Source organism: Bidens hawaiensis, unplaced genomic scaffold (genome assembly GCF_021521415.1).
Source record: "Bidens hawaiensis isolate Kalapana, Puna unplaced genomic scaffold, B.hawaiensis_p1.1 tig00026178_1, whole genome shotgun sequence".
Lineage (NCBI taxonomy): Eukaryota > Viridiplantae > Streptophyta > Magnoliopsida > Asterales > Asteraceae > Bidens > Bidens hawaiensis.
This window is the reverse complement of record NW_027494205.1, coordinates 148,872-174,270: the sequence shown is the minus strand read 5'-3', so window position 1 is coordinate 174,270 and position 25,399 is coordinate 148,872. Positions and strand designations below refer to the sequence as shown.

General features: G+C 37.3%; 1 protein-coding gene and 1 pseudogene across 1 annotated transcript; one reads left to right on the top strand and one right to left on the bottom strand.

Annotated features, from left to right (window-relative positions):
- The first annotated feature begins 786 nt into the window (after window positions 1–786).
- On the top strand, window positions 787–2,368 carry LOC143572943 (uncharacterized). The gene is made up of 2 exons (XM_077057959.1): window positions 787–1,220; window positions 1,304–2,368. The coding sequence occupies exons 1-2, from the start codon at window positions 888–890 to the stop codon at window positions 1,775–1,777; spliced, it is 807 nt and encodes a 268-aa protein (XP_076914074.1). The 5' UTR covers window positions 787–887; the 3' UTR covers window positions 1,778–2,368.
- Window positions 2,369–23,279: 20,911 nt separating this feature from the next.
- On the bottom strand, window positions 23,280–24,512 carry LOC143572941 (vacuolar protein sorting-associated protein 60.2-like; annotated as a pseudogene).
- Window positions 24,513–25,399: the final 887 nt, after the last annotated feature.

Sequence of the window (25,399 nt, the reverse complement as noted above, 5' to 3'; positions counted from 1 at the left end):
AAAGTTCGGCAAACCTACCATCCTCAAATGCAGACTATTAAAGAGTGATTAAAATCAAAGTATTGTTTTTTCCCTAAAAATCCTAACACTTGAAAATACAATGACACGCATTGTATACCGGTTTTTTATCTCCATTTCAAAACCAAGAGTTCTAGAAAAGAAAATAAAGAAAATGACGATTTAGTTTTTTATTAGATATAAAAACGTTGGTTTCCTTTCTACTTTTTATATATGTTCCGATACTAATTTTATTATTATGAAAAGCCAAATTGTATTAAAAACAAGTATTATTTATTACTAAGACTCTAAAAATAGTTTAATTTAAATACAACTCGATATTCAATAAAAGTTACATTATAGCGTAAAAAAATTAATCAAACTTATTTATTTAAAAATTTTGAAAACATTAAATATTATATGTTATTAACAAAACATGTTATTAAGAAAGCTAGGTCTTGTATAAAGGTTGTCAGTTGGAACCCCGAGTTTATCCGGGTTTTCGTCACACCGTGTGTTATGTCAAAAAATTATAGGCACAGCGACTGTCAGTTTCCTCGGTGAACGCCCATGCCAAACACAGAAAACCAGTGTGAGTCCGGTTAAGACAACATAGTTTGGTCAAAGTGTGGCAACAAAACTCTCCAAATTTAAAGAATATGGTTGGCTAAATATAAGAAAGTCGTCGTTGTTAAAAAAAGAAAAAATGGAGGTCAAATTGTATGTTTAATGAAATGTTGAAAAAATTGGAAAGAAATTAATTTTCAAAAGTTGAAAACAAATCACCTCTATCTATAAATACAAAGGGTTGTATACCAAAATACCATCATATTTATTCGCCTGAAAACTATAAGAATACCAATAAAGATAAAACGTTCAAGAAAAAATAAATGACGACTTTCTCATTGCTCTTATTTCCACCACCTCATTCCTTGTTCATCACGACAATGTCTTTTGTAAACTTATTGTCACTCACAATTGCTGGATATATGGAATTGATTGACAAACACAAGCGATATGGCAAGTTTTTTTATGCTAGTTCGTCAAACAAATCAAAGAATGAAGAAAACCATAGGCTGCTAAGTAGAAATGGAATGCTCGTATTTTATGCACCATCATTCATCGTGACTCTTGTTGCATTGGCCACCATTCCCCGCCAAGATCTTCGATTCATTATGGTTGAATATGTTCTCGTGTTTCATTTTTCCAAACGGATCCTCGAGGTACATGTTTTCATTAAATTCAGTTTAACTTTTGTCAATTGTCACATGTCATTTAATTTGATTTTTGACGGTTTGGTTTGCAGGTTCTATTTGTTCACAAGTTTAGTGGTTTCATGATGGTTAATGATGCTATAACAATTGGTGCGAGTTATTGTGTATCCACTACTACCATGATTTACGCCCAATATGTATCGCAAGAACTACCCGAGCCTTCGATTGATCTCAAACGTGTTGGACTTGTCGTGTTTTTTATTGGAATAACCGGAAACTTTTATCATCATTGTATTCTTTCTAGTTTAAGAAAGAAAGGTGATAAAGTGTACAAAATACCTAAAGGCGGAATGTTTGATTTGATTATATGTCCACACTATTTATTTGAGATTGTGGAGTTCATTGGAGTATCATGCATTTCTCAAACGACATTTACCCTGTGTTTCACTCTAGGCACGATATTCTTGTTAATCACGCGGAGCTATGCTACACGAAAGTGGTACATTTTAAAGTTTGGAGACACGTTTCGCAAAGATATCAAGGCTATAATTCCTTACTTGATTTAGATAGTCATGACCCGTGGTTAATGTTACACGCGCAGGGAAGGCCTAAAAAATGTTCCCTAGCAAAAAATTCATCGTGTTGACGTTTTATATCAAATAACTTGTAGTTTATTGGTACCGACGTTTAGGTTTGTAAAATGATATCCCTCTTAATGATGCTGAGAGTTCGAGTTCCATTGTGAAGATAATGTAGTCTTAAAATAGTTAAAAGTAGAACTAGAGGGGTGTGTGTTTATTGTTAAGTTATGATCTAAACATTACATGATGTGAAGTTGGACCTTCATTTGGCACCCAACGAATGATTATGTGATGTTGATGATGATCTCCCTAGTTGGGCGTAAAAGAACTATAGAACTCTCAAACTCATTGACAAAAGCTATACCGAGTAACTTGCCTCAACAAGGTAGAGGTTCAAGAGATTTTGGGGGCATGGGTGTGTATTTATCTAGAACGATTAATTAGCGGGTTCAAGAATTACGTAATCATGTAACATGGCGTGGAATTTTTACTAATTATAGTTTTTTTTTTGGGTTCAAGATGGATTGCGAAAACTTGTATTTAATTCAATTAAATGGATATAGTTTAGTAGTGTATAGCCCTGGACTTTTTACATGGAAAAATAATATCCATTAAAGATATTAAGTATATATCACCTTACACGTTTATCCTTTATTTATTTATTATTTTTTTAATTTTAGTCATGTACTAATTGTTTTTATATAACACAAACCGAGCTACATCTGGATAATGGGTAAGCGAGCAACAAGCTACGCCGTTATCCCCTTTTGAATCGCAAAGTCTATCCTACTAAATATAAATCCTTGGTTCCTCGGGCTCTGCGAGTCACTGTGGACCACCTTCTGCACTCGCTCCAAGAAACGAACCGCCTCAGGAGCTAGGGATCCAAATGTGTCGAATGCAAATGGAATGAACACGTGTTGAATCTCCAAACACGATGCCTCATGCTTAGCAACCTTCCTAAATTACGCTCTTTAATAATAACGTTGAACGTCCTTTGTGTAAGGAGATTGTAACACGCTTCGCCCTTATGGCTGAAAGTATAGGTTTTGTTGTTACATGTATCAAATGCTTGTTACATATACAACAACGAAAGGGATGTGAACATTGAAAGGTAAGTTTCAGCCGTTTGCTTTGGCATGGGCTAGACGTCACAAAGTATCAAAGGACCAAATATATTCTCCATCTTAACACTCATCAACAACCCCCCCCCCCCCCCCCCCCCACACCCCACCCCATTTTGTACTTCTTTTGTTCAATGTAGCTGTTATTTAATTTTCCCTTACATTTTAAATGAATTGGAAATACTTGTATTTAATCCAATTAAATGGCCGGCTACAGTTTAGCAGTTATAGCCCCATGGACTTTTAACTTTATCACGGAAAATAATATATTCATTAGAATTTTCTTAGCACGTGACTTTTCTCTCTTGTATATACTTTCACTCTATAACAATGTAATGCCATTATAGATAACTTTGGAGCAAATGAAGGGTGTGTTTGGGATTCCTTATTTTCTTTTTCTTATAACTTATGATGGTTGAATAAGTTCTTTTTGTGTTAACAAAGTGTTTGGGAACCCATAAGGCCTTTTTCATTTCTTCTTATCAACAAAGCCAAAGTAAGGGTTTTTAATAAGTTGAAGTTTGCTAACTTATCTCCTTATAGGATTAGAATACCCATTACACCCTTCCAAGTTCCATTCCCCCATTGCTAAATTATGTCCCTTTTAGTCATTTATATCAATAAGTTAAACCAAACACTTTTAAAAAAATAACTTATTGTCTTATGTTAATCCAAACACTTTTTTGGAAACTCCTTATTAGAAAACCATAAGATCTTTTTATCTTATCACAAAAAAGCGTTTTTACTTTAAATAAGGAATCCCAAACACACCCTAAGTAATTTTTGAGTAAATTAAAGATAACATCCTTTAAGTCTTTATCAACTTACATGTTTATGAGTTTATTGTTTATCTTAAATAATTACGTTGAATGCCCTTTATGTAAATCGATTGTAACACGTTTGGTCATCTAAGCTAACAAATGTATGTTAGAATTTATGTTAAATGACCAATGTAGCATTAGATTTTAACGAAAAATCTATAATCCATTAGCTTACGTAATGTGTTACAAACTCCTTAAATAAATGACGTCCAATTTGATTATCAAAGTATATAACCTGCAAGTTGATATACACTTAAAAGGAGTAATAATTTACTCCTAAATTACTTATACTAGCATTAAATTGTTATTTCGTTTTTCAACTTAGTTCTATCTTTTCAACCTAATAACTTTAAATTTGATGCATACCGTAAGTTTAACAATTTATGATTCAAAAAGCAGCTTCATGGACCTTTTATGAAGAAAAACTATATTTTCTATTTGTAGTTTCCCAGCCGGATCTACACGAGATATCGCGTTCTACGTAGGTGCGGAATCCCTACGTAAGACGTTACGAGTATAGAAAACAATACGAGCTAACACACGATACGATAATCAAACACACGTTGTATTCCAACCGTAAACACGTGATACGATGATCACTGAATACAAAACTCTCTGACTCGAATACATGAATGAACTAAAACTTTTTCTTAATGAATAAGCCGTATACAAATGGCTTATATAGACATGACAACTTCGCCTGGTATGTTCAGGCGAAGTTGTCCCTAACTTCGCTTGTCTAACAAGTTCGCCCATATAAGCGAACTTGTTAGCAACTTCGCATACATACAAAACTCAAATCTAACTAACACGATTACAGACACTCGACACTGAACTACTGACATCATGCACCAACAGACTCCCCCTTGGCAGTAGCTTCATCTCTTTAGCTTCAAACACGTGTCTAGTAATCTTCAATCTTCTATCTTCAAGCATGCACTCCTTCTCGTACACAAACCGAGACAACTCTTTGATATTTCCTCGCTTCGTCTTTCCAAGCAGGAATATAAAATATATTCTTATCATTCAACACCTGCAAATCAGCTTGCGATAAGTTTACCAAGTGCATCGCATCGTACACTCTAAGCAGCTCTTGTTCATCTTCGTCTTCCATCACGGCCTCAGCTGTCTCACAATCTACAAACCACCACTTCAGGTCTTTAAGCACATCCTTGGGCGTTAGCTTCATCGGTACTTCTTTCAAACACCGGATCGGTTTATACTTTTTAGTCATCCAAGGTTTTCCAACAGCTCTCAAACCTCTATCCTTGTCTTCAACAAGTTTTCCCTTTTGTGGTTTCAACAGCTCAAATTTCTTCTCTTTTATACTCTCTTTCCACACAATCTTCCCAATGACTCTAGCCATATTATCGTCACTTCTGTTTATCAATCCCAATCTGGCTAAGTCTTTCACTTCACATTCTGGCAGTGTATTCAACGATCTTAACATCCTTCTAAAGTACCGTCATACCTTTTAATCACGAAGAGCCTCAACTGCTCATCATATATCCAGCATATAATCCCTTTCTTCGCTTCAGCATAGCCTTTAATGTTGTAACTCTTCTTAAACATTGTAGGGACCGCCGGTTTCTTCGTTTTGACGAACCACTGAGCATAGCCTTCTTTCCATCTAGGCTGCTCTTCCCATTCAGTCTCATCATTCCCAATCTCTTGACTCATATCTACGTTCTCGACTTGCGGTATCTCATGCTCCACATTCTCCTCAACTATCTCTCCCTCTTCAATCTCATTATCAATCACAATCTCTTCTCCAATCTTCTCTATCACATCACTCGGTAGTACATCATCATCACCAACCAAACCATCATCCATCTCCTCTACGTCCACCACCACCACATCATCACCACCAGCTGCAGTTGTCGACTCCCCCTGAGTTGTGGAAGTTCCAAGAGCTTGATCAGTTCTTGGCAACTCACCACCTGCATCTTTCGATGCATTGGGATCATCGTCTCTATCATTTCGTCTCTTGGTCCTCAACTCATCGCCTTTACAGCTCGTCTCCCCCTGAGATGCCAAGAACTCCTTGAAAGCATCTATGATTTTTCCATGTTGTACCAGCATGGACGACTGCATCTGATTCTCTGCAACTAGGCGCTGAATAGCCTGGGTCTGGATAAGATTAATCCTTGACTGCTCTGCCACGACCCGTTCCAGTGCTGCTATTCGTTCAGAGTCTGATAGGGTTGCATCGAAATCGAACCTCATATGTGATATATCTTGAGTGTACTGAGGAGGGATTTCCGATGTCACCGGGACCTCAGAAGTAGAAATAGACGTAACCGCAGGTGATATCGTCACCGATAGCCCTGCAGTGGCCACAACAGTCGACTCTATAAACTGTGCCACGACCTCCGATGGAGTAACAGTCGGAGGCGGCAATGAAACGATCTCAGGAGCCGAAAGTTGGAAAGTAGTGGGTGGGAGGCCAAATGTGGATGAGGTAGCCACCACGGGAACACCCGTAGCGCTTGGCCTTGTAACCTGTAGTGATGAGGGAACCATTGTCATACCGGATAGTGCTGGTGGAGTGAAACGTACCACCCTAGAGCTCTCACCGGCTCCCGATCCTGCACATATCCGTTCCCTTCTTGACCTCCGGATCAACTGTTGTACCTCTTCTTCATAATCTGACTCGCTGTCATCAACAGTTCTCTTTCTTTTCCCATGTAGTCTTTCTCGAGTTACCATAATCCTTCTTGCCTCTGCCACTTCATCATCAGAATCTGAGCCAGCCACCGTTGTAGCTGCCCTAGTAACATTCACAGTCGAAGCACGTTCAACCGGGACCTGTACGTTTTCCTCTGGATCCACCCGATCCATATCAAAGAAGCCTTGACCACCAAATTCTGCATCAAGGTCCACGTTCTCCTCCGGTGACACAACAGGAGCAGCAGGTATAGCTTGAGGTGCTCCTGCCTGTTGTGGTGTCGGGTCCCTAAACTCGTCCCCTCGAGCAGGCACATACCCCGGGTTGATCAAGTACCCAAAGAGTGGAGTATGCCGAGGACGGAGCTCAGGTTTGCTCCTCGCACTGGAGGATCTACATTGGGCGAAGTTCCGTTTGTTCACACTCTCAACGTATCGGATCGGACGGCGCTGAGGAAGCGTTGGAGCAACATGATTCAAGATCATTTGAAGAAATCTTGGATACATGATAAATCGCTCACGCGCCATCGCTCTTCTTTGACGATCAATCTCATAAAAGACCATCTGACTAAAGCTGAATCGCTTGTAGTAAGTCAGAGCAGTCATCGCTGACTGCATGGTCGCGCCCATGCCATCAGTGCCCGCCTTTCTCCCTGACATGCAAACGATCATAACATGCATGAGAAAGCGCCACTGGTCAAGTAAAAATCCTTTCCTCCTCTGCGTATCCCCCAAGGGACCAGAGTATCCCATTCTCAAAAACGCTCCATCACGGAAAGGAGCTACAAACTCTGTCGGGTCATCCCTTGTCTCATTCCCAAATCGTAAAGCCGCCCGGATTTGTTCAGAAGAGAACTGAACAATCTGATTGTTGACTGTTACGCGCATCACCGGGGGCTCGACTCTACAGTCGTATTCCACGGTCTGCCAAAAATCCTCAATATTGGGCAAGGATATTGGCAGAGTTGTTGTAATCGCGTGGAATATCAGCGAGCGTAACAGAAATGTGATGATTTCGCGGAAATCATCAACTCCGCTCGCCTCCGGGTCTAATGTTATGTACATGTTGTGACCCGGGAAGAACTGTCTCTGGTGATCACCTCCGTCATCACCGCCTGCACCACCTGCTCCAGCAACGGCAGCCATATCTGCAACAAACAGATTAAGTTAGATAAACGTCAAAGCGAATCACAAGTTCGCCTGTTACCATGAGCGAAGTTGTGATCAATTCTGTATAGGCGAAGTTAAAGGTGGGGCGAAGTTGGGAAACAACTTCGCTTCAACTTGAACTTCGTCTGATAACTGTTAAGTACAAAGGTCTAGGCGAAGTTAATGATAACTTCGCCTAATCACAACATCGCCTCATAAACTGTTTCAAAATATATAATCAGGCGAAGTTAGACCTCAGGCGAAGTTACGGATAACTTCGCCTAAACTGTAACTTCGCCGAATTCGAATCGGCAACAGTTAGGATTTACGAACGACGTGTAGATGATGATTTCGGAGATCGAGGACTCCGAAATACATGATTTTATGAAGTTTTAGACGTTCAAGTAGTTTACTATCACGTAAAAACAAGTTTGAAATCGAGTGTTTAAGGTTTCGAAAGACGAGGTCGAGAATCGAGTCGAAACGACCGATGATTAACCTCAATAGACAATGATAATATGATAATCGAACCCTACACACCTTGAATTTGATTTGAATCGAAGTAAGGTTAAACACAGAAGATCGAGAATAAATGATCGATAAGTTCGCTTAGGTTGACAGAGAGTTAGTTCGCTGGTTTTTGGAAAATAATAAATCGTTTGACCTTAAAACTTCTTTATATAGGGTTAAAGTTAGTACAGGCGAAGTTATCGATAACTTCGCCTATTCCAGGCGAAGTTATGAACAAGTTCGCCTGTATTTACAAAACAAACCCCTATACTTTGAACAATTTTCAATAAAGTTTTAAAGCATCCTTTAAAGCGTTAAATGATACGATCAAGACCAAGTAACCAGGTATAAAATCAAACAATTACAAAAGTAACAAAAATTTGAAAAATTAAAGTACACGGGATCAAATTTCAGTCTCGACAGGGACTACCATGTTTTAGAAAAGATCCGAACAGGAATCATACTAATTTCGTGACTGTCACACAGATCCGTGTTCAGCTATATTATGACGTAAAGAAACAGGTTGTAAGCAGGTAATATACTTAAAATGGTTTTCATCGTTTCTGTGATACGAGTTAGGTTCAATTAAGCTCAAAACTTAAGTGGGCAACAACTCAGAGATTATGATGCCTCATATCTATTCTCAAAGCGTATTTGGCTTTCCCCAAGTCACCCCGAATTGACCTCGACCCGTAGTGTCTGATTAAGTAGTAATTACTCTTCGATCTTAGACTCTGCTTCCCGTTCACCTTCTTGCGTCTTGATTGATAATCATTAACATTATGAACTCTAGAAAATTTTTTTATTTTTATTTTTTATTTATTTTTATTTTTTTAACATGTATATACACAACTTCAAGTAGAAAATAACTGCAAGTCCCGAATCTGGATCACTGCAGCGTCTTGACACGCTATCTTCATGGGAATCAGAACACTCACGGGCTCGTGTATGACTGGGTAATCGCTTTTCTGCCTATCATTCGGAAAGATATGTATGAAGACATGCACAACTCTTAAGGAGTTTCCACATAAAATCGAGTAGATTTAGTTAGTATCACTTCTACTTTTACGCACCATAAAAAGCTACCATGACATACAATGACTGTTCTAAAGTCTTTTAGGCCTAATAACTTCACTAGTTAAGCACACAGAATCAGTATATCTATCACTTTCCAAGGTTGGATCAATTTTCTGTTAAACATAGTAAAGATACTTCTTACGAAGTAGTAGACTTGAAAAATAATTTCATCTCCCGAAAAGAAAAAATTTAACATCAATCGCCCCGACCAAATCAAAGTCTTCAGGGAAACGGCTATCCCGAAGATCCAATGGATCAGCTGGACCGACCACATACTAGTATGTGTCCTTCTAACTAAGTATGATCGACTAATTTTCAGCGAAAGAATGAAAACACATCATAAACCGCCCCGGTCACTTTCAGTCATCTGGTTAATGGCTATCCTCATATTCTACAAGTAGAAATGAGGACCAAACATATCCGAAGACATGTCCTTCAAACTGAGGCAACCGACATAATTCTAAGCGATAGTGACGTTTTTTTTTTTTTTTTTATTTAACACAAACATAAAGCATGGTTACTCGGGATTGATCATCCCATTCAGCTCAACAAGGTTTTGAAATCTAGTTTTGTCAAACGCTTTCGTGAACAAGTCAGCGAAATTATCTAACGTGTCAACCTTTTCGAGCTCAATCAGTTTCTTCTCAGCACAATCCCGTATAAAATGATGACGTATGTCAATATGTTTAGTTTTACTGTGCTTCACGGGATTGTTAGTTACTGAGATAGCAGCAGTGTTATCAATGCAAATAGGAGTAAGTGAGAAATTCAGACCATAATCGCGCAACTGTTGTTGAATCCAAAGAACCTGGGAGCAGCAGTTGGATGCTGCCATGTATTCTGCTTCACAGGTTGAAATTGCGACTGAGCTCTGCTTCTTGCATTGCCACGACACTAGTCTGCCACCAAGAAACTGACATCCACCAGTTGTAGACTTCCGACTCTGATTGCACCCTCCATAATCAGAATCTGTGTAAGCGACTAGCTCCAAGTCTCCTCCTCTCGAGTACCACAACCCCAGCTTCGGCTTGCCTTTGAGATACCAAAGTATTCTCTTCGCACCCTTCAAATGAGATTCTTTTGGGTTTGCCTGAAAGCGTGCACAAAGACAAACAGCAAACATTATATCAGGCCTAGAAGCAGTTAAGTACATTAAAGAACCTATAATAGCCCGATATTGGGTTGGGTCCACGTCTGCATCGTTGTCTGAATCAGCACCCAATTTGTGATTGACGCAGACTGGAGTATCATAAGGAGTGTTGTCCTCCATCTTGAAGCGTTTGAGAACATCATGGACATACTTCGTCTGATGAATGAACATCCCGTCTTTCTTCTGATCAACCTGCAATCCTAAAGAGAAAGTTAGTTCACCCATAGCACTCATTTCAAATCTCTTCTTCATGACGGCCTCAAACTCCTGACACATGGAGACTTTTGATGCAGCAAAGATAATGTCGTCCACGTAGACTTGCACCAGCAGAAAGTCGCTACCCTTTCTCTTGAAGAACAATGTGCTATCAATTTTACCTCTTTCAAACTCATTCTCAAGCAAGTAATCTGATAAGGTTGAATACCAGGCACGAGGTGCCTGATGTAGTCCATACAGCGCTTTACTTAGCTTGTACACGTGATCGGGAAAGTCAGGGTCAGGAAAACCCGGAGGTTGCTCAACATACACAACCTCGTCGACTTTACCGTTTAGGAACGCACTCTTCACATCCAACTGAAAAACCTTCATCTCCTTATGAGCAGCAAATGCCAAAAACAAACGAATGGCTTCCAATCTTGCCACAGGAGCAAACACCTCATTGTAATCAATCCCCTCTTGTTGATTAAAGCCTTTAACAACCAGCCTCGCCTTGTTTCTGATAACAATCCCTTTCTCATCTCTCTTACATTTGAAGACCCATTTCGTGCCAATCGCATGCACATTCCTTGGTTTTGCAACCAAGTTCCATACTTCCATTTTCTTAAACTGAGCTAACTCTTCTTGCATGGCTTCGACCCACGAGCTGTCCTTAAGAGCCATTTGATAGTTCTTTGGTTCAATCTGGCTGATGAAGCAGGTGTACAAGCACTCGTTGATTATGCCTGATTCTTTAATGCTTGTGTAAACACAGGTGTGCTCATTCAAGCTTTGTCTTGTTTGTACACCGGCGGACAGATCACCTATCACGTTCTCCAAAGGATGATCTTTGTGAATTCTCGTAGTCGGAACCGAACTGACATTCAGATTATCTTCCAAGTTCGAAGATAGCTCATCAATGGGTGATTGATGTTGAGAGTGAAACGGATTGATGAATTCCTCTTCAGTAGAGGCAGCAGGGGTATTGACAGCATTTGACGAGGAAGGCTGACATTCATCATACTGTGGTCGTTGCACCAAAGTGTCTTCCTCATCGCATATCATCTTCGTAGCCATTCTTTCCTCAACTTCTGCAAAATCCAAATAAGGCATGTTAAAAGATTTAAAAAGTCTATCATAGTCGAAAACCCCAGCGGGTCCCGAGCTTGGTTTTGGTGATTTGTAACTTGTGATATCAGTGTTACACACCACCTCAACCTTGCTGTTCGATGTACTAAAGACCCGTCTGTTGGGAGTCCCAACAACGTATCCGACTAAGATTCCTTCGTCGGCTACTTCACCAAATTTAGAATTGGTCTTTAATATCGAACATGGGGATCCGAATGGTTCAAGACCACTCAAGTTGGGCTTTCTCCCATGTATAAGTTCATAACAGGTTTTATTTAATCTTTTAACAGTTAACACTCTATTAAGGATATAACAGGCTGTTGCAACAGCTTCAGCCCAGAACACCACGGGAAGTTTCGAATCAGCCAGCATGGTTCTGGCTCCTTCAATTAAGGTTCTGTTCTTCCTCTCAGCCACTCCATTTTGTTGCGGTGTATACGGTGCGCTGTATTGGTGTTCTATCCCCTTCTGTAAGCAGAAGATCTCCATCTCGTAGTTCTTGAACTCAGTTCCATTGTCACTCCTGATGAATTTAACCCGTTTCCCCATGATATTCTCAACCTTGGTAACCAAATTCTTTACCATCTGCACTGTTTCATCCTTTGACTTCAGGAAATATACCTAGGAATATAGTGAGAAATCATCAGTGATCACCAAGCAGTAAGATGTTCCTCCTAGACTTTTTACATTCACGGGACCGAAGAGATCCATGTGAAGTAATTCTAGGGTACTGACAATTGAATTGACCTTCTTGGTGAGATGAGATTTCTTGTGTTGCTTTCCCTTTTTGCATGATAAGCATTTGTCTTCAAAGTTGAAATTCTTCAAGGGAACACCCAGCACAAGCCCATTTTTGACAAGGTAGTTCATTTTCCGAAGATGAATGTGCCCCATTCTCCTATGCCACAACTCGGACTCCGATTCAGTTGCTTTTGACAGAAGACACGATTCTTCTGTGGCCATCTCAGTCGATCTCATGTCCATGATATACGTATTCTTTACTCTTGGAGCCTTCATAACAATCCAATCCTCTGGTATCTTAAAACCAGGATACAACACAATCGCTTCATTCTTTGTAAAATGTACGGTGTAGTCTTTGTCACAAATCTGCGAAACACTCAGCAGATTGTGCTTCAGTTCTTCAACAAAATTTACTTTCTCCAAAGTCATCTTTCCATTCGACACAGTCCCTATTCCTGTAATCCTTCCACCGCTCTCTCCTGCGAAACTCACTCTTCCTCCTTGAACAGGTTTCAAGTCGTGTAACAATTTCTTGTTACCCGTCAAGTGCCGGGAACAGCCGCTATCCACAACCCATTGATTGTTGGCAGCCCTGTTCAACTGTTCCTGCACGATTAAAGCAGATGATTAAAATCTGGGGACCCAAGACCGATTGGTCTTGGGTTGATACATTCCGTACCTTGGCTGTCCAAAGTTAGTATCATAATAATTTCTGTGAGTCCTAACAGGATACCTTCTTGTGGATTGACTATGAGGCCATCCAAACCTTCGTGAATTAAAAGAATTATTACTTAAGGTTTGGTTGTTAGCAGTGAAAAACTGAGATCTATTTCTTTGAAAACCTTGATTAGTCCATTTTCTGAAATTTGATGGGTTTTCATTTTTACCATTATATTGGTTAACGTTAGTTCTTTTCTCAGATTTTGAAGTCCTCACATCTCTGAATTTCTGCTTCAGAAGGCAATCAGCAACAAGGTGTCCTAATTGATTACATCTAAAACAACTCCTGTGTCCAACTTTCTTATCAAAAGTTGTCTTAGATGTTGAGGCTGTATTACTGCCCGTTTGTCTCACATATGGCGGGACATACGGGTTTAGTGGAGACTTCTTTTCAGGTGTTTTCTTTTTCTCTCCACTTTTTGGTAACACTTCCTCTTGTTTTGTCTCACTCGACTCAGAAGACTTGTCTGAGTTAGATGAGACAGGACTCAGAGCAGAAATCTTAACACTTGCAACAGGCTTACTAACTTCTGGTTCTTTAATCGTTACTTTAACCGGAACTGTCTGACCATAGTCAACATTGACAGATTTCTGATTACTAGGGTCATAAGTGTAATTATGATTGAAAGGTGGTGGAACTTCATGATAACCAATTCCTCCCCTTTTTGGGGAACCTTGATCACTAACGAGGTGATCAAGTATAGCGGAGGAATTTCTGAATTGCTCCAGTTTCCTGTTAAGTTCCACCACTTTTACCTGGTGATCAGCTATCTGTTTTTCCCTTTCAGCTATTAGTTTGGTTTTCTCTTCTAGAACCTCATAGCTAAGATCAATCACTTGAATTTTTTCAGCAAGCTTTGCTTTAAGACTTTTAATATCTTTCTCACTAGCTTTAATTTTTACTTTGTAACTATTTTCTCTAGCTTTAGTGAAATGATGATCTTCTTTTAAAGTTTTAAATTGCGCATCCAAACTAACAAACTGATCAGTTATAGTTGTCAGTTGTTCAGACAGATGTTCACACTTAGTACAAGGGAGTTCGGTACTTACCTCGGAGAGCTGGTCTGCCACATCTGCCATGTAAGCTTCATTTTTGCCAGTTCCCTTCTCACTATCTGCAGTTTCGATGTTTGCCAAATTGGCCAGTTCAAATACTTCTTCAACATGCAGATTCCAGTTGTACTCCTCATTCTGTCTGGAAATCATGGCTCTATAGTCATTACCACTACCACTCTGCTGTGTAGATCTGTTTTGACTGCGTTCTACACGTTCATTTTTGCATTCTTTTGCAAAGTGGCCATTCTGCTGACAGTTGTAACAGCGAACCTTCGACTTATCAAACCCTGGCCTCTCACCGACAAACTTCCTGCCAGTCTTCTTCATGAACCTCTTAACCCTTCTGACAATCATAGCCATCTGCCACTGCAGATCCATCTCCTCCAGATCATCAACATCGATCTGATCATAATCTTCATCCAAAATTGCAGGATCAACAATCTTACCCTGAATGTAATTCTCATACGAAGCAATAAAAGATGCATAGAGAGCAAACTGCTGTTCAGCAGATTTAACACTCATGGGCATATTCGAGTAGTTGTTGTTGAAACACTTGGGGTAAAACTACTCTTGGTCGCTTGAGGTTGAGAAGCATTTGATCCTCCAGCTACAAAGCACACATCACCGTTCATGTTGAGAGATACATGTCCTTCGTGTGTTGAGTTAGCGCCTGACTCTCCCTTAGAGTAATAAGCAGATGATTCAGTTTTCGAACTTGATCCTGAGTTAACCTTTGCACCATACATACCCGGATCTTGAACCTGATCGGTAGGTGTCTCCTTTCGTACCATGTTCAGTTCAAACGTTCTTAGCTTGTTAACTGCTGTCTCCATGTCAAAGTCAGCAAAGTCTTTGTCTTCTCTCATCAACACAGTATACATCTCCCATTTCGGTGGGAGAGCATCAAGAAGCTTTTCAACTATCTCATCTTCTTTGTAAACAATTGAATAGTTGCTGAGTTCAGTCATCAGATGATAATATCTAGTGATGATATCATCAAGTGATTCATTCTTCAGATACTTGATGACCGAGAATTGGGTTTTTAGAAGTTTAATTTTCGAGGCACGAATTCCCACATTGCCCTCAAACCGGTTCTCAAGTGCTTCCCAAAGCTCTCTAGCAGTTTTATACTTTCGGAAGGTGTGAAGTATCTCTTGTGGAAGAGCCATTGTAATTGCTGCATGAGCTTTGCTTTCTACCTCATACATTTTCTTCTCTTCTTCTTCCATCTCTTTGTATATCTTGATCTGATCACGACCCTCATACTCAGCAGTAGGTGGAATGTAACCATCTTGTATGCACACCCACATCTTAGCATCTTGATACTTGACATATTGTTCAAAACGATCTTTCCACGCTACATAATCAGTTTTCTTAAGCATCTTAGGTGCCTTTGTAGCCGAACCCGCTTCTACTTCCATCTTTACCAGTTCAGTAATGTTTATCGAAGACATCTTTCACAAAACTCAAAGAAATACGAAAATCAAAAATTTTATTTTCAAACAGCACTGTAGGCGAAGTTGTGGATAACTTCGCTTAAAACTTAACTTCGCGTGAATTTGTAACTTCGCTCACTTTCTTAAATTCGCCGGATTGGCGAAGTTGAGAATAACTTCGCTTAAGTTGAGCGAACTTGGGAGGTAGGCGAAGTTGTGGGTAACTTCGCTTGAGGTAAGCGAACTTGAAGAGGTAGGCGAAGTTGTGGATAACTTCGCTTAACCTTATATCTTCGCCGAAACCCTACTAACAGTGACGGCAACTTCGCCTGATGAACACGAACTTTCTGCAGATTAGATTTCTGGGTTTTTCGAGGTTTGTGAAGGTGTTATGGGTTGTTTATGATTGTAGGAGGTGAGTATAGCACAAAAACTCAAAAAACTCGTCCCGCGAATAGTCGAACGGAACGATTTCTACACCCGCGTGATAATCCCGAACCACACAATCGAGCAAAAGCTCTGATACCAATTGTAGGTTCCCAGCCGGATCTACACGAGATATCGCGTTCTACGTAGGTGCGGAATCCCTACGTAAGACGTTACGAGTATAGAAAGCAATACGAGCTAACACACGATACGATAATCAAACACACGTTGTATTCCAACCGTAAACACGTGATACGATGATCACTGAATACAAAACTCTCTGACTCGAATACACGAATGAACTAAAACTTTTTCTTAATGAATAAGCCGTATACAAATGGCTTATATAGACACGACAACTTCGCCTGGTATGTTCAGGCGAAGTTGTCCCTAACTTCGCTTGTCTAACAAGTTCGCCCATATAAGCGAACTTGTTAGCAACTTCGCTTACATACAAAACTCAAATCTAACTAACACGATTACAGACACTCGACACTGAACTACTGACATCATGCACCAACACTATTATGTACTAATATTTGTATGTTAACTGGGTAGCAACCTGCCGCGTTGCGGCGATAGACACGAATTTTGTTGATATAAGCTAGGTTCGTATTCGTACAGACATTAGACCCAAAACACAAATTAGTAAACACCTACAATAGTAGTGATACTCGTATAACATATGATACAAAACACAGATTATTTCTTGTGGATCTATTTTGTTATCTTAACTGTTTGTTCTTAGATTTACCTTTACTATTATTATTATTATTATTATTGTTATTATTTTTTTTTTCTAATTAAAGTTTTCGATTTGATATTAGGAGCGATGATGATGATGATGGTTCTAAGGATCTATGCTTCGGATCTATATGTCTCTTTTGATCTGATGTAATTTTTTTTTTGTGTTTATAACGTGTTGATTTTAGGTTGGGTTGATGATGATGGTTGTTTGTGTGGTTTGTCAACATCCATCTGAGTCTCATGCTTCGGATCTATATGTTTTTTTTGATGTTATGAAGTTTTTATGTGATAATAACGTTTTGATTTTAGGTTGGGTCGATGATGATGGTTGTGTTATAGACCATTTTTGTGTGGTTTGTTTACATTCTGTTGAGTCCTCTGCTTTGGATCGATATCTCTTTCGGTGTTATCAAATTTTTAATTGTGTTTATAACATGTTGATTTTAGGTTAGGTCGATGATGATGGTTGTGTCATAGACCTTGTTTATTTTGGTTTGTCAACATCCATCTGAGTCCTATGCTTTAGATTCACATGCTTTTTTTGTTATGAAATTCTTATTTATGTTTGTAACTTGTGGATATTACGTTGGGTCAATGATGATGGTTGTGTCATAGACTAAGTTTGTGTTGTTGATGATGACGGTTGTGTCATAGACAATCTTTGTGTGGTTTGTTAACATTCATAAGAGTCTTATGCGTTTACGTTGGGATAATCATGATGGTTATGGCATACACCATGTTTTGTGTTTCGTTAACATTCGTTTGAGTCCCATACTTTTACGTTGGGTCGATGATGATGGTTATGTCATAGACCTTGTTTGTGTTGTTAGTTTACATTTATTTTAGTCTCCAGATTTATGACTTTTTTGATGTTATTAAAATTTCTTTTGTGTGTATAAATTTTTAGTTCTAAGTTAGTTCGATAATGATAGTTATCTCTTGGACCATGTTTGTGTGGTTTACGAACATCCATTTGAGTTCTATGCTTCTGATTTAGGTGAAAATGAGTGTGTGGTTTTCAACATATATCTATCAACATATATCTAAAGTGTTGATTTTTAGGTTGGGTCGATGATGATGGTTGTGTCGCAGAGCATGTTTGTGTGCTTTGTTAACATCCATCTGAGTTCTATGTTTCGGGTCTGCCTATATTTTAATTTGTGTATGTTTTATGTCATTTATCTAGAAACTATGCTACAAATCTTTATTTCATATTGATATCAGAATATATATGATGTTTTAATGTAATATTTGATGATGGTTTATGTGCCGCTTGCTATGTGTACGGAAATTGTTAAAATCCTCTAGTCTTGTGCTTATTATCCAGTTTATCTGTACAACCAGATTGTATCTGTTCAGTGCTTTAATAGTTTTTTTTTTGTGTTTCTCTGTTTATTATCTTTTTACCATTTTTTGTTAAATTTTTAATTATACTGTACGCATTTAGAAGAAGTTAAAAGTACTCTTTGGTTTGTAAACACAATATATACAAAAAAAGGACTTATTCTCTCTTCGTAAGTCATAAGGTGAAGAAGGTAAAAAATCCCAAACTTATTTTAGTTTATTTTCTGTTTGTCATGTTTGTTTTTTTATATTTACTCATTACTCATTGGGCATGTGCTATGCTTTAAGCCCAACACGTTTTGGTTCAAGCCCAACATTATAACTATTGTTTGTTAAGCCGTTTTCAAACGCATAATTGTTTGCTGTTTGTATTTACAAAACCCTAGCCGCGACGTCTACCTCAGTTTATCCTGTTCAAAATCTGTCTCTGCTGCTTTTATCGAGATAACCCAGGTATTTCAGTGTGTTTTTAAGTTTATTTCGTTATAAATATTGATGTGTGTTTTTGTATTTTGTTGATTTTGTTTTGTGGTTATATTCTCTATAAAGATAGATGTTGATTTTTATATTTTTAGTTTTCATGTTTTGGTGTTTTTATGTATTGTGTTGCAGATAGTTTAATAGTTCTCTTTGCTTTGTTGTATTTATTAAGTTTTGTTGAAACTGGAAAGTTTTGAATCTTATTATCAGTATTGTATGTGTTAATGATGTTGGATAGTTTTGACTGTAAGTTTAGTTTCCTTGTGATGCTTGATTTGGCTGATAAAGTTTTGAGATAAATGTGTTTCACATTTATCTGTTTAAGTTAAGTTGAAATTTGAAATTTTTTTATGTTTATGTTGGTTTTTGTTTCGAAATTCTTTTTTACACATTATGCTTTAATTTAATGATTTCCTTAATTTGTTTACGTTTTAATTACTTTTTTTAAACAGGAAAACATGGAAAGCTTGGTTTGTTCTCATAGTTTTGAAGAAGTTAGGCTAATGGCAATCAAAGTGTTTACTATAAGAAATCCTCTTGAAGAAAATTTAACGCTACATGCTCCTGTTTTAAAAGTCACTGTTCTTGATTCTGCGGGGGGTATTCAGCCGCCGCTTGTAGCTGCCTGAATTGTTAGAAGGGGATTTGAAAATGATTTGCAGTTTTCTACCAAAGAGGGCTACAATCAATTGATTCAAAATATTTTTAATGTATCCAGACTCTGTATTGTTGCGAACAATGTCGAAGCCTATCGAGATGATGTTTCTCATGGGCTTTAACCAAGTGAAGAAGACTTCAAAGCTGCTGAAAACTGTGTAACTCTATTGTTACAACCGTTGCTGATTGATGGTGGTTCTCAATTGTTTATAAGGTGTTTGCCTAACTTTCTCGATCGTGTAGTTTATCGAAGAAAAGTGGGTAGTGGTGGGTTGCAGCCTGTTGGAGACTTTTATATTGCTGATGAGATTGTTCTAAACAAAAATCAAGAGTATGAACGAAGAAGGTGGCTAAGATTTGACCGCACTTCAGCTAATATTTTTGTTGAAGTTCGTTTGATTGTTGACGGAGTAGTTGTTTCAAAGAATATAAACTCGCTAACTTTTACACCTTGATAATTTTGAAGAACATCTTTAGGGCTCAAGTTATACACAGAAACCTTCATATCATAGAGTTCCATAATGATTTTAATTGCATCGGCTTGCCTATGCACAAAAATCACTTCGGACGCACAATCGCTCTCAAGAAAATTTAGCACCGCTGGCTCAACACACCCAAACAACAAACACTTTCTAGTTTTTAGTCTTGGCGTGTCTTATTTTTTGATAAGCGGAAAGAAAAAAACTAGAAAGTGTTTGTTGTTTGGGTGTGTTGGGCCAGCGGTGCTAAATTTTCTTGAGAGCGATTGTGCGTCCGAAGTGATTTTTGTGCATAGGCAAGCCGATGCAATTAAATTCTTTATGGAACTCTATGATATGAAGGTTTCTGTGTATAACTTGAGCCCTAAAGATGTTCTTCAAAATTATCAAGGTGTAAAAGTTAGCGAGTTTAGCAAAAGTACACATGGTTTTTTTGATATACTAGTTTTTGATGACGTGGAAGATGTAATAACACCCGACACGATTCGAATGACAAGAAATGTGTTAAATGGTGATGGCATGGTAGTCTTAAATCTTGTTCCTGCCAACTACATGGATCTTGTTGAGTGCATCTTGGCGATGAAAGAAGTTTTTTCAAAAGTGATGAAAATAAGGGTTGGTGAAAATAATTTGGTCTGTTTGGGTATGTTTTCATTAAGTTCCACATCTGATTCAGCCTCAACTGCACCCGTAATTGAAGAGTTCGTTAAGGGATTCACCGAGATGTGAACTGTAAGTTTTTTCCCACTTAAACGTTAACGTCTTGTTTTTGTTAGGCATTTTGTGAATTTAGTTCTTTATATTGTTGTGGAATTATCCTTTTTATTCATGAATAGAATCTGATGTGGCAGTAGCAGTAGCAGTTTGTTAATTTCTTTTTCTTCTTGTCGTGATATGTTTATAATACCAATTGTCGGTTATAATTTTAATCTTATGTTGATTTTGTTTAAATTGCATTTTTGATGACTGTTTGTGTAATAGAAACAAGATTTGATGTTGATTAACCATGTTAGAAGAAATTTTATGTATTTTGTTAGTTTCTTGATTAAGCTGTTAAAATCCAGATCATCTTATTTTTTGTTTACATTCTTATTTTTTGTTTGCTAAGTGAATGAATTTTTGTTAATTTGCATTGTTTAGAATATTTTTTGTTTACATTCTTATTTTTGTTTGCTAAGTGAATGAATTTTTGTTAATTTGCATTGTTTAGAAGTTACCTGCTGCATTGCATAGCTTGACTTAACCTTTTAGAAATGATCCAAGTTGTGATAGGAGTATAATGGGTAATGTTTTGAAATAATTTGGCTTTTAGGTTTCTCCTTTTTTTTACAACATGTTACCGTGGTCAAATCTCTCAATCTGTTTTGATTGTAACTTGTGAATGTAAAATATAATATACTTTTGCAATGGAGCATTTGAAATAAAGATTTTTTGTTCTCGTACACGTTTTTAACACATAGTAATAATCTTAGTTAAGCTTTTGCATTGGAATATATATTGATTTCTGTTCTTGAGTATCATGTTTTAGCACTGCTGTACAATCCACACGACTAATGTATTTTTTATTTACAAGAAAATGTTTTATGCTTGTAGGTTTATGGTATGTTGGAATGAGCACAAGGGAGGAAACTGTTTTTCGTATTGTGTTGTGAGCTGATGAGGGGTGAACATTGCTTTTTTTTTTACATTGTCTGTTGAATTTTGTTATTTGTGGTGACTTAAGGATGTTGAAATGTTTATTAACTTGGCTTATACATTTCTCCTCATTCTGCAAATGACAATTTAATATTTATGTGTTTGAATCTTCTCATTCTCGTTATCCTCTAAATCTCTAATGACATTTCACTTTAGGGGAATCTTTGGGCTGATTTTTGGCTGCCCATGATCTGCAATGTTTTGTGCAGAAGTTAACAATTATATGTGTGTGTGTGTTTCATAAAAGTATGCATCACAAACAGCATCTCTATTATAAGAATATAGTCAAATTTTAAAAATCAGATTTCAAGAAAATGATAAAGAATGATTGGTGATCAACTGTCATTAATCATATATTTTAATCAGCTCAAAACAACACATTCATTCCATTTCAAATCAGTCCTATCATATATTTGTCTATATCTTACACATATTAATGTACATACAAATTTCACATAAATAAATCACACAAACATATCAAAGCCATTGAATTAATTGAATACATCAATATAAATTACCAATGGCAACAATCTTTTCGCCAAGCATGTAGATTGAGATATAGAATCACTTTTTTTCTGTTTTATGTAGACGTGAACTATTTAAAAGCTAATATAATAATCAAATAACCATGGAAACCCAATTATCTGAATTATTTCATTAATTAAGAATACGACTTTGAGAAAGAAAAAAAATGGCTTAAAGTTCACTTTGAATTGATATCAACAATGGTTACATCATGATGAGCAGGCCCGTCTTTTAACCAAAATGGGTCAGGTGGTAAGTTTTTTTCAGCAGGTACTCGAATTTTATCGACTTGAGTAAGAGCATCTTCACCATTATATCAACTGAGATACCTTGCATAAAGATATACAATTAATAAACCATATTTAACACAGGAAATATAGAAAATAAAAATAACCACAACTACACAAGCATACCTTCCAACCAGATTTATTTACAATGGATGAATATGTTGTAGATAAAATCTTTGGGACGGTTGTGCCCAAAAAGTAGCAAGCACCTGTAGTAGAACAATCAACATTGGAAATTTAGAAGATGTAGGATATTAAAAGTTATGAACTTAAACAAATGATGAGAAATAGATTAGTAATATTGAATCAAAATTGAACAGGCGATAATGCGTACCTCTTTGGCGTCCTCAAACATCAAATTGCCAAATCTCGGTTCAAGCAAAAGAGGACACGAAACTTGAATACTTTTAAAAACTCTTTGAAGGCTGATTTGCTTATTTTCAGAGAGCCGCGAACAGCCAAGATGCCTTTAAAAACTCTTTGATGGTCTTTACAGTTACAGTTTAGGAGACGAAGTCGATTAGGGGTTTATGTGTTGAGGTGGGCGATGATTTAGGGAGTGGTAACCGGTGTAGCGCAGAATAAGGAAATAGGAGAGAGAGTGTGGAACCTCCCTCAACTCCTTCTAGAAGGATTTTTATCACTTTGAACGGTCTGGATCTTAAGTTAAAAGAGTTTAAATGGCTAAGATGATCTAAAAATACAGTTAATGATAAATATATTATATAATTTAACCTTGACCTACATGCAACCATAACAGTTTAATCCCATCTTCAGAATACTATTTAATATAGCCGATACCCTTTTAATCTCATCTTCAACATACTGGTTTGAACAGTCAACTTTACCCACTTTTTTAATATTAAACTTAATAGTTTAAAACTGATTTCAACTATTAAACACACCTGGTAGAATTTCAAATGTTAGTCGGTCAACCCTTTGACCCGAAACAATGAATTTCATTCTTAGCCAAAATCCACTAACATAACATTATAAAATGGGGCTTTAACAATAAAGGCATTTTACAAAAATCATATGCATGCCCATGTAATGTATCCTAAGAGACAGCAAACAAAAGTGCTCATGTTCAGATTATGCAAACATGTGACGCCAGACAATGAATAAACAACCTAAAAGTTGATATTACGAAGCTATGCATGAGGTACCGCAGGAAAACCAAATTTATCCACAGCCTGTAAAGCAAATGCAAACAATAAATACCATGATAACTAACGCATGGCAATTGACATGTATTTCAAAGTTACCTGATTGTTAACTCTGCCAGCTGGCACACTTGGAGCTGAAGGCAGATTGAGCTCTTCATTCAAATCGGGCTCGTTATCGGGTTGAAGATAAGAAGGCACCCCTTTACCTTCAGTTTCCTGGCCCATATCAGCCTCTAGAGCATCAAGTTCTGCATAACCAAGTAACCAACCATAAAAAAACACATTTAACCACATAAATCAATCATGCAAATAAATAAATAAAAACTATGTGTGCTTACCACCCTAAAGTTCATCTTCATCGATGTCATCTGGCACACTGTAACTTCTACCGAGAGATTCTTGTATTTCATTACTAATATCCATCATGTCAAAATAACTAATGTACTAACATCAATGTCTTGAATCTTCACGGTTTTCATCATTCCCTTTAATTCCTTGTTTGCTGATTTCAGAACTGACATCTAAAAGATACAAAACAACAGAGTGATGAGAAATACAAGTCATAAAGTTTTATAGATAATACTATCCAAAAGAAATAACAATAAAGTTTTTTTTATAATCAGAAAACTTACTGTTTGCTGAGCATCTTTAATCCCTTCTGAAGCAAAAGCAACTTGATCTAGATTAAATGTTTGATTGCATAGCATGCCGCGTTGTCCTTCATGCCTGCAAATAATAAGCAAATGCACGCACACCCTTATGACAAAGTTGTTCAATTTATATATGCAAAATCGCATAGTTGTCGTATTAGAAAGCAACCTACATTCTTTTTTGTTAACTCTCATTGCTCGAGCCTTCACGGCTTCTTGAGCTGGACCTGGTCTAGTTTTCTTGATCTGTTCTTTATATCTAGCAAGTTCCGCATCAAGCCGTTTAATCTTTTCATCCACGGATTCACCTCGTTTATTGATCTAAAACAAGTTACAAACATTAATCAGGAATCCATTTGAATAATAACTAAGCAAAGAATAAAATATAATTGTAAACAAAACTAAGATATTGATCTAAAATTAGAAAGCTACTTAGAATCTTATGCTATCATTAGTATTGAAATGTCATAAAACTATCAATAAAAAAACTTTTTTTAAGTGAAAATAGGGGTTTTCTGAATATTTAGGGATCTATTGTGTATTCATGAATTCAATACTACCTAATAGGATGTGCACGGTCCTGTTCAGTTAGGTTATTAGCCTAAACCAAAATCAAAACTAAAGTCATCGGTTATTCTATTAAATTAACCAATTAGTTCTGTTTGCTCGGCTAGTTTTTTGGTTTTCGGTTCGGTTAATGATCAACACCAAACTTGGGCTTAATTGTTTGCTTTAAAATACATGAAACAGAGATATAAAAGCTATAAATATATGAAAACACGAATAGTTCGGTTTGGTTCGGATAATTCGGTTAACCAAGGAAACAAAAAAAAACCCCATAACCGATTTTCAGTTAATTTCGGTTGGGTTTCGTCAGTTTTCGGTTCGGGTTATTAAAGATTCCCATAATAAAAATAATAATAATATTTTATTGGTATGTATTTAAATTTATATTTAGCCACAATATTGCAATATTTATAAACATTTTCCTTGAACGTGTGCAGAGGTTGTATGACTTGGGGGCACGAAGGGTGCCAGTGACAGGAACCGGTCCGTTGGGGTGCTCGCCAGCTGATGTAACAACTCGGTCTTTTCGAACTTATAAACCCGACCTGTAGGTGTTCGGGTCATTTTATAAAAATATCACGTTTAACAATCTAAATTGATTATTTTATTAATAGTTAATTGTTTCTTTTAGTTTTAGTCTCAATTGCATCCAATCTCAAACCCCAAGGTCCAAACTGAAAGTATTTTATAACCCATTTCCTAATCTGGTTAACCCAGACCCGTACCCTTATCAAAACCCGATATAATTTTTCGTATTTTGGACCCGAATTCAAGAATCACTATCTTGCGCAATAATCTTTTGGACCCGTT

Coding starts and splice junctions, on each gene's coding strand:
- LOC143572943 (XM_077057959.1), top strand. CDS start 888: ATGACGACTTTCTCATTGCTCTTATTTCCACCACCTCATTCCTTGTTC. Junction 1,221..1,303: donor TTTCCAAACGGATCCTCGAG/GTACATGTTTTC, acceptor TTTGGTTTGCAG/GTTCTATTTGTTCACAAGTT.